Consider the following 17,501-nt stretch of genomic DNA (forward strand, 5'->3'; position numbering starts at 1 on the left):
CACGTCCATAAGTGAAGCAGAGGGAGCCTGACCATGCGTCACACGTTTGACGAGTTGGGAGTGAGAACGTGTTGTCTGATCACCACCAGTAGTCTTGCCCAAGGACACAACGACCGCGACTGTCCAAGCCGGGGCTCGAAACGGCAACCTTCTGATTACAAGGTGAACTCCCAACTCTTGAGTCACGATCGCCCTTGCCAAAAGGTAAACAGACCGGTGTTACATAATACACAACCTGAGTAGTACTCAAAGCGCTTTAAACAATTTTCTTTATTCATCCATTCATGGAAGCATTTTTTATGCTTAAGTCTTTTCTATCTAACATTCACACATTCATGGAAAACAACTTTGTGTTAGTAGTTTGCCAGGGTGCTTGGAATGCAGGCTGGCGTGACCAGGGAATTAAAATGTTCTTGTGCATGTTTATCCCTTTGTTGTGTGATAAAGGCACAAACGTCTGATGACATTTTGTGTATGGGTGTGTCTGCTTCTGAATGAATTTGTTTGCTTTGGATTTTGTATTGCTCTTTCTATGGCAGTTGTGCTATAGTCCTGCCCTGCTGCATCAGTGCCAAGGTGTTGGGTGGCTCTTCCACCTGTGAGCAGCTCTCAGGAGGGAGAGCAGATAGTTTTTGAGCTTAACTGAACAGCAACAACTCCACAAACCAGAGATGGCAGAGTTAATTTTAAAGTCTTTTTCTTTGCTTTTTTTGTCATCGTGTATCTTGATTATTTAGAATTTATTAGACAATAGGATAAAAAGCATCAGGTGGGTTGTGTTTTTCTATGTTGACTCATGAAAAACCTATGATTGATTTAATCTGTTTACTGGTAAATTATTTTTTTATTTCTGTAAAGTTTTTCAAAGAAACACACACTTGTCTCACTAATTATCTTATGTTGCTTCTGTTTCCCTTTTGATTCAGCTGGTCAACCTTCATAGAAATAGATGACAGTGAATCGGAAGACTTTGTGCTTGAGAGGTACAGGGCATACTGGGAAAGAAAATTAAAATCAGGACCACCACATCCTGACTTTGAAGCAGAAATAGCAGAAATAGCAGATTCAGCAAAAAACAACACAATACAACGCATTGTAGCTGAGACCCCCATGGCTCTCCTCTACAAAAAAGACTTCAAGAAGCTTCCTCGGTGGGATTTTGAAGATGTTTACAGCAAAGATACTCAACATAGACGACCAGTAAGCATGTTAAGACAAGATATAGTAAAAACAGTCGAACGTATTAACTTTATGGATGTGAGCCAGCATAGCTGGAGTCATATCAGACATATTGCTTTTGCTGTTTCCTGATTTGTTTCAAGTCATTCATTTTTAACTTGTTTCATCATTTCATATTTTTTTATGATTTTCAGACATGTGCTCAGTCTCTACGAAACTCTCAGGATGAGAAATTCAAGAAGGCTTTTCTTCCTAACATACGTTTGTTTCTGCACAAAGACAACATTAACATGAGCGAGTGGAATCGCCTTTCACATTTCAACAGTCCTTTTGGGTTTATGAACTACAAATATGATGGTAGGTCTTTATGAAGCTGATATTGGGTCAGTATTGTGTGCCAGACTGAAGAATGACAGAGTAATATACATCTATTCTCTGACTGGATTTTTAAACACCTATGTAGTTTTATGAGATATGTTTAAACAGCCAATGAAATAACAGCACGTCAATGCATTTAGGAATGGATGAATGGAAAAGATGGCGTGCTGATATAAACCTAACTCTGGACTACTTAATAAAAAAAACATGAAGCAATTATTTTAAGTAAAATACAGTTAAAATATATAAATTCAAATATTTATTTATTCAAATAATTAATCATTAAGGAAAATGTGCTTGGTATAAACTGAACATATACCAATCAAACAAAAGCTTACATTTAAAATCTACTTAACTAATCTAATTAACTAATAACTAATTAATAACGGACTATAACCGACCAGCTTCTCCAATGATGAATGCAGATGCTTCACTGGCTGATGAGCTGAACACGTTTTATGCTCGCTTCGACGCCACAGCAATTAAAACAACAAACGGCTGCGCGCGCTCGGAGTGCACCAGTGAAGAAAATGCATTCGTCATCACAGAGCATGCCGTGAGGAACACCTTCAGGAGGGTGAACACCAGGAAGGCAGCAGGACCAGATGCAATTCCTGGCCGGGTCCTTAGAGCCTGCGCTGATCAACTAGCACCGGTGTTCACGGAGATCTTTAACCTCTCCCTGGCCCAAGCTGTGGTTCCCACGTGCTTCAAACAGTCCATTATTGTCCCTGTTCCAAAGAAACAACAGCCCGCTTGCCACAATGACTACCGTCCAGTAGCACTGACTTCAACTGTGATGAAGTGTTTTGAAAGACTGATGAGAGATCACATCACTTCTTCACTTCCTGCCACCATCGACTCACTTCAGTTTGCTTACCGGACTAATCGTTCCACAGACGATGCCATATCTCACCTGCTCCACACATCCCTGAGTCACCTGGACACTGGCAGAGGGAATTATGTTAGGATGCTGTTCGTGGACTACAGTTCAGCATTCAACACAATAATTCCCTCTAAGCTTTTCACCAAGTTGACGGATCTAGGACTCAGCTCATCACTGTGTCAGTGGATCCTCAACTTCCTCACAGACAGACCCCAATCAGTGAGGGTGGGAAAACAAGTCTCCCCCTCCATCTCACTCAGCACTGGAGTGCCTCAGGGCTGTGTTTTAAGCCCCCTGCTGTACTCACTGTACACTTATGATTGTGTAGCCACATCCGACACCACCTCCATTGTCAAGTTTGCTGACGACACTGTTGTTGTGGGCCTGATCTCCGACAACATCGAGACGGCCTACCTGGAGGAGATTAGGAACCTGGAGACCTGGTGCCAGGAGAATAACCTCCTCCTAAACATCAGCAAGACTAAGGAGCTGATTGTGGACTTCACTACAAAGCAGGCGAGGAATTACAAACCCCTCATCATCAGTGGCACGCCAGTGGAGAGAGTGGACAGTTTCCGATACCTGGGTGTCCACATCACTCAGGACCTGTCATGGTCCTGTCACATCAACACCCTGGTTAAGAAAGCCCGTCAGCGTCTCTTCTTCCTCAGAAGACTTAGAGACTTCCATCTGCCACTGAAGGTGCTCAAGAACTTCTACTCCTGCACCATCGAGAGCGTCCTGACGGCAAACATCTGCACCTGGTTTGGGAACAGCACCAAGCAGGACAGACGAGATCTGCAAAGGGTGGTGCGCTCGGCAGAACGCATCATTCAATCAGAGCTCCCTGACCTGCTGTCCATCTACACCAAGCGGTGCAAGTCCAAAGCTAGGAAGATTATGATGGACCTCTCCCATCCCAACAATGGACTCTTCTCACTGTTGAGGTCTGGGAAGCGCTTCCGCTCCCTTAAGGTCAAAACAGAGAGAATGAGGAGGAGCTTCTTCCCCCAGGCTATTCGGGGCCTGAACCAGGTGTAGGACTGGACTCTCCCAAACACGTCACTATAAGACTGGACTCTCACACACGTCACCACACGCACTACCACACATTTCCTATAATCCTATAATTCCTATAATTTATAATCCTTATCTTTATAATCTCTTCTGCTATTTGCACATTCTTTACTGTAAATTCCTAAGTTAGTTTGTAAATTTTTGTAGTAAACTGTAAATTGTAAATATTGTAAAACTTTTCTTCTGTCATTTAATGGTCGGGCATTGTACAGCTACAAGCATTTCATCCCCATGTCATACTGTGTATGGTTGTGTGTGTGTGACAAATAAAATTTGAATTTGAATTTGAATTTAATGTAAACAGATTAGTTAAAGTATGCATTTTAGGCATTTTTTGTTATTTTGAGTGAATGAAGACTTATGAGAGACAATCGAGCGACTGTTTTGGTAGTCGCTCTATTGTAATTTAACAGAGAACTATTTTGTCTGGAAATTTTCATGTGCCGAATTTAATGTGGTTCGATATGAAAGAGTTTACACATCATGAGAGTGTTGGGATGAATCATGCTATTTTTTCAGGTGATGTATTATATTTTCTGATGGTGGCTATAAAGATTTAGTTGTTAATATCCATCGATTCAAACTATATGCTACCTGCATCATATTGTCTTGTTTGAGACATCGTTATAAAGACATACCGTAATGATAAGTCAACATTGAAACACCTGCGGCTTTTAGTCAGGTGCGGCTAATGTATGTACAAAACGGGATTTTCCCCTGATTTTAGCTTGTGCGGCTAATATTCAGGTGCGCTTTGTAGTCCGGGAAATACGGTACATCTTTTAAATATGAAACGTTAGTTTAAAGCAAACTAACGGGGCTAGCAGGAGGGGCTATGCGCTTACCTGCTGCTCTCTGGCAGGTAGCTCCATGCCCTCCTGGGTTTTAAAGGCACCTTAGAACACACATGCATCAACACTACATATGAGCGGGCGGAGGGAGGTTTGGAGTCTTCACACACCCCCATTCTCTGCGGCCTGCTGGAGCAGGGGGCTAGGAGGAGAAGTTGGCTGTCCGACTGGGGTCTGGAGTGTGGGGGCTCCCTGCTGCTGCGGAGTCGGGGCGGTCTGCTTCTCCCTACCCCAGGGAAAGGGGTAACACCACCTGGGTCTGGGTGCAGTTTCCTTCTCCAGGGGCAAGGGTACCTAGACCCGGGGCTTAGAGTACGCTTGGGGAGTGTGATTGTGTGTACAGTGTCTCTCTATGTCTGTCTCCACGTTGGGTGAGTGTTGAGTAATTGCATATGAGAGCATGAGGGTGGGAATGGATGTTTGTATCTGTCTGTGTGTGCCTGTATGTCTGTGTCTATATGTCAGGTCGGGTATCAGACGCCACCTCTCTGGGGACATCTCAGGCCCTCTAAGGTTTGGAGGCCTATCTCCCCCTACTACCACTTCCCCTGCCAGTGGCAGACACCCTCAGACATCGTTGCGTTGGTGGTTCTTTGTGTCCGGGGGTGGGCGTCCAGGTACACACCGGCTCACTCCTTGGTGGCTGCTTATTGGGCCCTGGAGCCTGGGGCTCGCTCGGGCCACTTCGGGGGTGGGGTTCCCTTGGCCTCTCGGCCTGGGGCTCGGTCACTCTGGCACAGCTGGCTGCCGGCGGAGCTCACGGGCACGCCACTGCAACCCCCTTGGCTTCTGCTCTGCAGCTGCTGAGTGACCCTTATCTGGGGCTCTCCTCAGCTCTTCCTGGGACAGTGGCGCAGCTGCCCCTCTGTTGGTCTTCCTTGGTCTCTTGTGTTCTGAGGGCCTCTGGATGTCTGGAGGTTTGATCTCCTCCATACCTGCTTCATGCCCTGGAGGACGGGGCTGTGGCCCCCCCACACCCTCTAGCAGATCATTACATGAAGGAACCTTTTAAATACAAGCGCGTCCATGCTCACAGGTGTACACACGGGTGCTCACACACACAAACTACACCCTTTTTGGCTCCTACCTCAAAGCACACTGTGTTCTGTTGATCTTATGTGCTGCACAATAATGTTTAATATTTAGTATTTACAGTTATATTCCCATAGATCATCGTGATGTTGTTTATTATGTTGCTCTCGTTTTCTTCTACTTGTTTTCTTTTTTTCATTCTTAACAGGTGAAATTAAAAAAGTATCTACTGTTATCTATTGTTAGCTAGTTTATTGTGATGGTGTTGTTTTTATTATGTTGCTCTTTGTTGTTTGTTTGTTTTCTCTTCTGGTTTTTTATCTCCATACAGTTGATCCAGGTGTTTTGTCTTTTTTTTTTTCTTCCCCCCTTTCTCACCGTCTCTTCTCCTCTCTATTTTTCTTTCTCTCCCTCTCTTTCCTTCATTCTTTCTCCCTGTCCTATCCTCCAGTCATGTCTGTCCCGTCTTTAAAAAACGAAAATAAAATAAATACATAATTATAATAAAGGTCAATCAAATGGACCAATATGGCAAGGCCATGATGATCCACTTGGTAAAGTAAATCCACTTGGGATCTTTCTTGGCCTTCAGACAACAATTCTGATGGCTAAAGATCCAAATGGGACAGTCAAAAAAAAAAAAAAAGCAAACTAACAAACCTCTTCTACTCATACAGCAACTTTTGGTTTGCAGATGTGATGGATTCAGTAAAGCTGATTCCAAAGCCAAAAGAGCCACTGCTTCTCCCAAAACCAGGTGGTGATGGCTGCGTGCGCTGTGCTGTGGTAGGTACTGGAGGAATCCTGAACGGCTCAAAGAAGGGGGTGGAAATCGATGGCCATGATTACGTTTTTCGGTAAGACAAAAAAAAAAAAAAACCCAAGCAAACCTCTTGGCTTTGTTTGACAGGCACTAGGCCAAGTGTAGAAAAGATAAAGCAGTGTAAAGCATACTGCTTTATCTTTCTCTGTGACTTTCATATAGGGCTGGGTATTGTCACTGATTTCTAGAATCTATTTGATTCTGATTCACAAGGTCCCAAATCGATCCACGATTTGATTCAATTCGATTCACGATTCGATTCAAATTGGGGAAATTTTGCCTCAGACAGTCAGAAAAATTATAATTCAGATCATGCATCAGTACATTTCCATATTTTTATATCTATAAAAAGAGAACTGACACTTGCGAGACTTTATCAAAGGTGTAAGCATCACAGCAGATGCTGTGATGTTACTTGTTAAGTAGCTGAGGATGAAACAAAGAAAAACGTGAAGGTGATTTTCCTGACCTGGGATTTTATAAAAATATTCTGCAGTAGATCAAAAACGAAAGAAAATCATTAATCAACATATAAACATTACCTGATGCTGCTGACCTGAAGCAGAGCAAAGTTACAGAGGTTTTATTAGAGACAGAGCTAAGTATTTTGCAATTTTGCATAATTTAAAGTTCAAATTTGTTCAGTATTGAACAGCAGAAATGAGGCTTTCTTTTTGGAAGTAAGTAAAAGGAAAAAAAACAGCGTCCCACAGCGCTGTAAACAACGGTAGACTTTTGCGTAACAAGCAAGCGAATAATCAGAAAACAGAAACTCTTCTTGAAGTATACTGAGAGCGAGAGAGAGCTGTGCATGAAGTGTGATTTTATCATGGTGGAAGCAAAACGGCAAAAGTCAGAGGGAATTCACGACGATGTTTAAGTGAAGCCTAGTTTGGATCTTCTTTTGCTGCTGGTTTGGTCAATATTGTTTGGTGAGTGATGAAACCTGCAGCTTTTTGTGAGGTTTAACCTGAGATTCTGGTGTTTAAATTTATATTAAAAAGTCAATTCAGGATTTTAATGAATTGATATCACGTTATCCAAGCTAGAATCGATTTTAATCGATAAATCGATCATCAAAACCCACCCCTACTTTCATACCATAATTTACAAAATTAACTTTATTTTGTATTCAGTAACACTTTAAACTTGTGAGAGGTAGAAATTAGACAGCAGGGGACCCAACGGTTGTTTTTTATCATAGACTTCTGTACAACTGCTGTCATTCACGAAGAATGGAGGCTTCCATATTCATTCACTTCCGTACTGGCTTTACTCTTTCGATGTCCAACCTTTATATATAGTCTATGGCTATATAAATCTCGTATCAAAGAAACTCTTGTATTGATTTTAAAAAATCTAAATAAAATGTTTATAAAATTCCACAAAAACAACATTTTTGTTTATTTTCTAACTACAAAAAGTTGGAACAGGTAAAAACAAGGAAAATGAAGTAGGGCTACCCCCCCCCCCCCCCCCCCCCCAAAAAAAAAACAAACAAAACAAAACAAAACAAAACAAAAACACCTAGCTGAACATTCAGCTAACTAACAAGTCAGTGACATAATTGGGTATAAAAAGAGCATCTTGAAGAAGATGGACAGCAGTTCAACAACATACAAAACACCAAGTCTACAAATTATGGAAAAATGTTCCTCAACAAAAAAACATAAAAGGTTCCTAGACTTACATCATTGTTTCTATAGAAAAATAATTTAGTCATTATTTGAATTCAATTCGATTAATTTTTTCATATACCAACTATCATCTGAAGGCACTTTTTATTGTAAGGTAAAGATGCTAAAATAATACAGAGAACAAGCCAAGGACCCCTCCTGAAGGGAAAATGTCCTATTTAACAGAATATCCATCTACTGTGACCAGTTAGGGGTGATGGTTTACAGTACAATGTTTACAATTTGCAGTATTTACTGTGAATAATATCATAAAAAGATCCACACAGTCTAGAGAAATCTCTACAAGAGAGAGGGCCACAAATCAATATTGTGCTTGATGTTTGGACCCTCAGGTGGCCAAAATCATTTAACCTCCTAAGACCCGAACCCTTTCATAGCATCCATTTTTAATTTCTCTTTGCTGTTTGGGCTGACTGGGACTAGATAAATGTAAAAACAAAGAATTAGCTGATTTGTATTTTTTTTTCCTGATTTTTGTTTTTGACAAAAATGAGATCCACATATGAGGAAATGTGTTTTAAATATCGATTCAATAGTGACAGCATAATGTCCTCGTAAGTGGATATCAGGCCCTTGTAGAGTAAAATGTAGTATTTTGGTCTAGACCAGCCAAAATATGATCTCCACATATGTGGACGCCAGATCCTAGGAGGTTAAAGTAACTAAGGCAGAGTGAAAAACTAGTCAGAAAAATTGAAAGTTGAAACTTGTCAGAGATTTACAGTTAACAAACGGTCAGGTGAATAAAGAAAACTGAGACACTTGATACTGATAACGTGCGGCACGGGTGAATCTCAGACAGAGAGACACCACGAACTGCAGTATTCGTTTATTTTTATAGGTTACATCGTCAATATGCAAATATAATCACATTTCCTGTTACGCAGGTCCTGATGCTGTCTGTGTGTAAGCTGTGTTTGTGTGTGTGTGTCACAAAGTGTGTGTGTTGCAAGTCAGTTTCTAAGAATAATATAATGCAAGTCAACTTCTGCGGATGTGTATTTCTGTACTGATCTCTTGCGGTAAATGAACACAGAGTCACAGGGTCAGCTTCCTGTTTCTACAGAAAACTGAGTCTGGTGAAATATGTGAACATAAGTATAACATAACATTTGAAGCATAATCAAATAAAACAATAAAAACTCCCTAACAAAACTCTTTTTAAAAATTATAGTCTTTCTCTCTCTTCTCTCTATGAGAACACAATGTCTATCTATTTATGGTTTATGGTTATCAGTGCTTAAGGAATTCATTACATGTTTCAGCAAGACATACTATTACATCTATTTCAACAACAGTTCTCCACCTGCTGAACTGGCCTGCCTTCAGTCCACACCCTACAATTACTAAAATAACTTTGTGAGATGTGAAATGATGAATAGGATAGAGATGACACAGAACACCACAGTTCCCAAATAGTTATGGAGGTTTATTAGAATACAGACAGTTGATGCACAGTTGTAAATATGGACAAATCTTTTTAAGAGGTGTTGGTGCCATCAAAGTGTAATATTCTTCTTAAAATGGTACATTTTTTTCTGTGTTCCATTGTGTATAATATGTGTGTTTATCCGATTTGCAAATAACTGCAGTCTGATACACTTTACACAATGTTCCAGCATGTTTCGAATTAGAGTTGCTTTATGATGATACTTCACATGAAATTGCTCACTGTCCCACAAGCAGTTTATATATGGCAGATATTTGTAGTCAACACCTAGACATTGGTATTGCACTTTTAGCTAGCAACAACTGATAAAATGTATTCTTGTCTTGTCTGGCAGGATGAATGGTGCCATCACTAAGGGTTATGAGGAAGATGTAGGAAACAAAACATCGGTTTACGTTCACACAGCCCACTCCATCACGACATCACTTTACTTGCTCAAGAAGTACGGGTACAAATCTGCCCCTCATGACGAGGTACTTAAACTTCAAAGACAACAGTGTTGTATCGTACTTATTTTCCCTGCACAGAATAAACATAAGGGCTCCCCTTTTCCTTTTGACAGGGTATAAAATATGTGTTGATTCCAGAGGGGATGAGGGATTTCCAGTGGCTAAAGGCTCTTCTGAGAGGAGAAAAGGTCTCTGCTGGCCCATACCGCAATAAACTGTGAGTATAAAATGCAAAAAAAAGAAAGAAAATTAATCAAGAAATGTTTTCACCACTTTCAAAAAGTTGCAATTATCCCATTAAGGAATTAAGACTCCAACTGTATTTGTTTACGTCTTGTTTTGTTTTTTGAATCATGATGTAAATGTTTTGTACTCCCAAACACATATGTTTGTTTATTTTTCAGTAAATAAATAAACACTATAACCTTCTATTTTTCTATTTCTATTTTATGGGACACATAATGATGCCACTGAGGAGAAAGTTATTAAGATTATTTGTACTATCATACATTATCCTTTACAGTATTTATACAACAATTGGACAAAATAAAATATTAATCAATACAAATATATATATTTAATCTATTAATTTATTCAAAGTCTGTTATCTTAGGTCAACACTGTAACATAATATAATATAGAAAAAAAAGAAAGAAAAAAAACATGAATTTAACCAAATTAAATTCAACCAGTTGCCATTTGTTTCACAAATGCAAATTTTGAGTGTACATGGAAGCTTTACCTGCATACATATAAAATGTTTGTGACATGTAATTTAAATGTATCTTTCTAATATGTCTTTTACAAATCAAAATATCTTCTGTGGCATATATGTGACTAACAAGTGTGCCATATTTCGTCTTCTAACCTCACCAGACCAAGGACCTACTATTCAGGGCAATACAATGAAAGTCGTTTCTACGTTCTGCACCAGGACTTCCTCCGATATGTGCGGAACAGGTCAGCCTGCAATTAACACCCTGTACATAGTATTTTTGTTAAAAGGGCTATGAATAGTTAGAAGAAAGCTTTCATGGCTACTGGATGGACTCACGCGCAGACAGTTCTTTCTTTGAGAACAAAAGGAGATTATTTATTTACAACAGGGATCACCTCAGTGCTATATATATGTGCAGTGAGTTGGGAGGGGGTCCAGGGAGAGAAGGGGGGGGGGGTATCCACACACATGCTTCCTCTTCCACACAGTCACCGCCACAGCTCCTCCGCACACACGCACTCCTCTTCAGCCACACTCGCTCTGAAACTCCACACACGCTGCCACACCCGTTTGTTGTTTACAGCTCTACCCCAGGAATGCAACCTTGTTAGCTAATTCAACCATACAGTTGGGATTCCTATTAGAAATGAACAATAAGGATGAGAAACAAGCAAAACATCACTGGAATAACTGTTATAAGATTGTAACTCAGACATGAATGTCAGCATGAACAGAAGTCAGCATGATCTGAAGTCCAGTCTTCTTGAAGAACATCAAGTAATTTACACTGAGTAATTTTCTATGCATGTGTTCTTTTACAGTGTGTTTGGGATTTGGAGGTTGCCTATTCTGCTGTCATAGAAGTGTAGCTCATTTTCCCCATGTGTATGCTTAATTGATGCTTCTTCTTCACTCACAGGTTCTTACTGTCACCTAATCTGAATAAAACATCCTGGTTTTTGGTCAGACCAACCAACGGGGCATTCACTGTCTTCTTGGCTCTGCACACCTGTGACATAGTGAGTTAAAACTACTTGAAATTTGTGTGCTTATTGTTGGTATTCACAGCTTTAGAAGCATTGACCTGGCAATTAACTCTAGAATGAGCAAGTCAACTTTCAGGAGCTTTCTCACACAGCCCAGATGAATCAGAAATAAGATGAAGAGTCAAAGACACCTTTCATGAAAAAGCACATTTTTGCTCTGCAAGTTAAACAAAAGGTCCGCCCCATTGGGATTAATACAGTGCCACCCACCACATACTTCCCTTCATGAAACATAAGCGTTTTCACTGTTCTTGGTGTTTTAAATCCAAGAATAACTGGGATGAATCTGATGGATCCCAACCATCATAGCCTTTGCCTCTCTAACTTTGTCCTCAACCTGCCTTCCTCTTATTTTAATAAAAAGACACACACACACACACACACACACACACACACACACACACACACACACACACACACACACACACACATATAATTATAATATATTTGTCCTACTCTTTTCCCCCCCTTTCTGTCTTCCTCAGGTGGATGCATATGGATTTATGACTGACGACTAACTACTATGTTGAGAAAAACATGAGCAAAGTCATTTTCTACCTCAACCATGACTACATTTTGGAGAAGAATACATGGAAAGACCTTCATAACAGGAAAATAATCAGGCTGTATGAAAGAACTGAGTCAAAAGCAAAGAACTAAAAGCAACACTGACATGATCAAGATTTCTGATTACCAGATTTAAAAAACAACTATGTGTACTTTCCAAAGACTGAGACAATATGTGATGCTCAGTTTTACTCATTATGGTAGCTGGTTTTATTTTTCTGCAACTCCTTTTGTGGTTTTATCAAAAGCAAAAGACGATCGAGCAGTAATATCTCATTAATGATGCAAACTAAACCATCCAAAGCAAAGATGCTATGATTATTATCACTCATGTTATTTTAATGTGCATCTCTGTGGGTAAATTTCCATAGATTAAAATCAAGCATCGACAACAGCTGGGATTGAGTCAAGAGCATTAATGCAGATGAACTCTTTGCCTCTTTTTTTTTTTTTTACTATTGGTTTAATTTGGTCACATTGAAGGGTTTTCAGCATAACTGGCCTGTTTTAAGTTATGCCAACATTGTAGTTTAGAAATTAAGTAGGAAACTCTAAAATCTTGTAATCTCTAAAATTTTTTGGACATTCAGATGTGGAGTTGGGGTGTGTTTTGGATCTTTGTCCAAATTCTGCATAACCAAAGTGTGCTTGAGCTCCAGAGCATTCATAGCTATATCACTTATTGGCTCTGACAATCACGTTACCACAACTATGTTTGCCTGTTAATTTTATTGAAGTGCTGTGTTAGTAGCTTGTCAGATGTGATGGGACGCAAACCTTCCAAATATTTCTGATTTTCTCTCATCAGTCCAAAAAATATTTTCAAAACAACTCTTGGGGCTCATCAACATGTTTTTGGCAAATATGTGATGAGGCTTTTTTTTTTGGTCAGCAGTAGTTTTCTTGATTCAGTAGGCAGTAATCGGGCCTTGGTCTGGTTAGTAAATTTGTGGTTAATCAAAGTTAATTCATGATTTAAAAAGCTGGGGCAATTCCTTTTTTACTTGGGACCAGGTAGGTTTGGATATTTTTTCCCCTTTAATAAAATATTTGTATTTAACTTTTGTTAATTTATTCTATTAGCATCTTTGTATAATAATAAAATGTGTTCAATGATCTGAAGTAAGGCTGACAAATATGCAAAAAACAAAATCAGCAAGAGTGCAAATACCTTTTCATAGCACCGCATGCATAGCTGGACTGGCCATCGGGCATACCGGGCATTTGCCTGGTGGGCCGATGGTGATTTTTTTGTTTTTATGGGCCGATGTTTTTTTTGTTTTGTTTTTTCCGTAACGGTATAAACACTGAAAGGTGGTGGATTGGCCAGATGCTGGGAGATGTGTAAAAATAACTCAGTTGTTTGGTGGTGGCTATTGCGGAGCTTCCACAGATTCAGTAACATTAGCAAGTGGTGGAGGCCAGCAGATGCAACACGCTGGCAGGTGGATGACGGAAAGGCAGGAGGAGCAGAGACCCGCAGAGGCGGTGAACTGAACTTCAGGTAAGAAGTTATGACCTGCAGTCTATCTGGGTCAGATATAAACCAAGTTTAGGTGGAGTTTATTTTCGTTATGCTGACTTTTTACAGTCAGTTGCAATAACTCGTACTGTGTACTAGCTAGCATGACGGCGTTTATATACTGCTGGGCGGGTGCTTTGATATTATTGATGTTGAACTTGTTTTATCTTATTTTATTTGTAAGGTTAGTTATTAGAGTTTCCAACCCTCCTGTAAAAAAACGGAATCGTCTGGTATTCAGAGAAAATATCACGCGTTTCGTATTGAGCTGAAAAGGAGCAGTTTGTCTCGAACTTCAGCTACAATGAAAAAGACACAAAGCTGGAGTTTTTCTGTGTCTTTGCTGCACAGCTGCCTCTTCTTCTCTCATTCTCTCCCCTCTCTCTCCTGTTGCTACTTCAATCATGAAACTGATCAATGATCAGCTGATTGGGTTTTCTCTCTTGTTTGTTTATCGCTCACTCTGTGCCAGAAAGGGGAAAACAGCGGATGTCGCGCTAAACAACGGCAGCACGTTTAAGCTTGATCAGCTGTTGTTAGAATTTATGTAATATTACTTTCTAGTATCAGCTGATGTTTGCTGGAGCCACAGCTGCAAAAGCAGCTGGTCATGATGTCGGTTTGGTTATCTGGTGAGAGGGAAACATGAAGATGAAACCAGGAGATGTCCTTACTGAATCATCAGAGCTGAACAGGTGATGGAGAAACAGGTTTACCTTTTAGGTGACAAATGAGTTGAAGGGAAGTTATGAACGGTTTCTGACAAATAACACCAGGATCCTTTTCTAAGCAGCTGACTGCTGGTAACTGTGCAGGGGCGGATCTAGCAAAGTTTTGCCAGGGGCCCAGGTAGGGCATTAACAGGGAGAGGGGGCACAAAGAAATATTTTCTTATTCTCATTTAAAATGTCTCGCTTTTAACAAATAATTATCTGAATCTTACAACAAACGTTTTCATCTGATGTAAAATATATAGAAATCCATTATTGTACATAGTAATTTATTTTATGGTCCCATCATAATTTCTTCAGAAGTAGTGTACTGTATTGTATAAGATGCCAGTATTTTCCCACATTTTCTAGATACTGTACCAGTACTGTGTGTAAAATGCCATCAAAAAGTCAATTAAGTTTTATTCTTTCTCACCTGTCTTTCTGTCTCCTTTCACTTTTTAAAGGTTGCCATGTTAGAAAAAATATTTTGCCCTGCCATGCTGTTTGTTGATGTGGCAAATGAATGGTTTATGAAAATATATCTAAATCTGTCATCAGTATTCAGTAATGATCATGTCTCACCTCTAGTCTTCTCTGTCTTAATTTCAGGTTTTCACCATGTGTTGTAGATAGTTCAGGAGGTTAACTCGACCAAGCAGTCTACTTTCGGGTACTGTTTAGAATACCAGAATAGGGAGGATGGTGTAGGTTTAAGTTTATTAGACTGATACATATATATCAACAAGACAGTGTACATCACTGTGACAACAGCGTTTGTTTTCATTCAAAGGCTTTATGGTTTTTCCTATAATACCTGGTGGGCCGGTCTCTAGTCAAAATGCCCGGGCCGATTTTTTGTCCCAGTCCAGCCCTGCCTGCATGTATTGCAAAATTGAAACATGGAACTGCACTGACAGTGAAATTAATCTGTTTTAAACTGAAGTGTCAGTATAAATGCTTTCCAGACAAAATGTAAACTTCTAACATTAGCAGAAAATGTAAATGGTGTGAGGTAATCAAATGTATTTTCTTGCATTTGAATACTTCATATTGTTTGGTTACTATTGGTTGCAGATTTTCAGTTTTCATTTATGCTTTTTCAGCTTATATATCAAATATTGACAAAAGAGTAATATGTAATCCAGGTATATCTGTATAATTATTTACGTCTGATGTGTTATTTAGCTTTAAGATAAACGCTGTTAATACCTGTTTGTGACAGCTGTAGTTACAGCTTTTACTTGTGGCACAATATCTTCATGTTGAAACCAAATAGCCAATTATATATTCCACCCCTGGAAAAAGGCATAATAACAAGATTATATTATTATCCTTTTTTTTATTTGTTTGTTTGTTGGATTTTAGTGGTTGACTTTGCTTTTATAGTCAATTTAAATTTCTAGAGGTTTAATGGAGAAAAAAGTTGTGATTTTATTGTGGTGGTTTGTTTTGATGTTACAGTTTTTCTCTGTTATTTTATTTTCTTAATTAGTTCAAAAGTTGTATCTTCCAGAAAATTTATTTTTTGTGAAACACAAAATGTTCAGTCAAACACAACAAGTTTTGTATAGAGTTGTTTGATGTATCAATGACATCCAAAGACAGCTCAAATGATCTGTAACATCTGTGTACATTGTGCATGTAAATTTATGTAGGAAATAAAGCTGACTTTTGTGGGATGTGTTAATTTTGTATTTTATAATTTACTAGCATAATGTAAACATACTTCTATTTCTAGTTTGCTTAAAAGTTTTAACCTAAAATCACTGTGCCCTGTAGCATCCCTTATTTATACTTTATCTTTTGCTTTATGATTCTTTTCTTGCTGCTGCTCATTTCTGTTATCATCTCATCCTATTCACAGTTCTTCATCCTGCAATTCCCCTTATCCAGTGGTACATTTCCTCCTTTCCAAAATGTCCTAATAAGATGATGTCTCATCATTAGATATGTCTCTGTGCAGAGTCTGTGCCTTAAAATATAAAGCTCCTTGGGATCACTGGCATTGTGAACAGGTGCTAAATAAATTTAATGAACTGAATGTTAACATATTAGTCCATTAATTTAATGCATCTATGCTTTTCTTCTTTTCCCTTATGCAAGAACAGAACACAACAAGAACACGCAAGATGCTTACATAAATTCAAGAGATGGCCAATCCCTTTTTTTCAGTGTGTCCATCTGCCACTTGCATTTCCTTACCTGGATGATTGAGCATGCATCAAGACATGCCTACTTATTATTATTATTTTTTAAAACTTAACTTAAACATCTTGAACAAACTTAACATAGCATTTTGTTTGATGTCTTTGGATTAGGGTCAGTTGCACTCTTACACAGATATTCTTCCAAACTTCTGTAGTTGATTGCTTTTCTGCTTATGATTTTTCAGCTCATTGCAATAGTATCAGTTTAATCAAAGAACATTAACAGTTAATATTTTGTTCAGATAAAAAAGTGCTTCATATGTTTTCGATACAGTAAATGTATTGTTTATGAATCTGATATCTGCCATTGAGAGTCATTTTGTTTTAGTGTAAAATAAAATGAAAAATAAAATCTATTATTAACAGACTTCTTGAGATGTAGCAGAATTATAAAATTAGCATATAAAGTTTTGGGTTTTGTTTTTACTGATGACTTATTTACGTAGATGAATACAAATTTATTCATTATTTAAGTAAAGGTATTACTTTAATTAAGCTATTTATTACTATAAATCAGGTTTTCATCATATAAATAACTCCTTTAGACAGCTACTAAACTGGATTTATGTGCAATATGATGGAATTTTCTAAATAAACAATGTTTCACAGCAACATCTGTTTGTTTTAAAGTTCCATCTAGTAAAACCTAGCTTGACATGGCATTTTTGACACTGGTGATATATTCTCTGAGCACTTGAAAAGTCTTAAAACTGTAAACCTGCTGTAAATATAAAATTAATACAAAATTTACTGTTTTTATTTGAAAGTGCTCTGTCAACAGTCAGTGCTGAAGGGGAACATCTTTGGTACAGCTGTAGTAACAGTGAAGTGACTAAAAGCAGATGATAAATTTGGTAGTGGTATTCGCATTCCTGCAATTTTTTATTAGTATAGATAAAGCATGTA

General features: G+C 38.7%; 1 protein-coding gene across 1 annotated transcript; it reads left to right on the top strand.

The window, feature by feature from the left end:
- Positions 1-79: 79 nt before the first annotated feature.
- Positions 80-16,075, top strand: LOC101481664 (alpha-N-acetylgalactosaminide alpha-2,6-sialyltransferase 1; the record flags this gene model as incomplete). The annotated part of the gene is given in 10 exon segments (XM_076887869.1): positions 80-162; positions 927-1,200; positions 1,374-1,536; positions 6,098-6,260; positions 9,708-9,846; positions 9,936-10,039; positions 10,699-10,782; positions 11,460-11,559; positions 12,072-12,100; positions 12,102-16,075. Coding segments are annotated over 10 exon segments (1,284 nt in total), but the record flags the coding sequence as incomplete, so codon positions are not given.
- Between the last annotated feature and the right edge of the window lie 1,426 nt (positions 16,076-17,501).

The sequence above is a fragment of the Maylandia zebra genome, linkage group LG8 (genome assembly GCF_041146795.1).
Source record: "Maylandia zebra isolate NMK-2024a linkage group LG8, Mzebra_GT3a, whole genome shotgun sequence".
NCBI classification, from domain to species: Eukaryota; Metazoa; Chordata; class Actinopteri; order Cichliformes; family Cichlidae; genus Maylandia; species Maylandia zebra.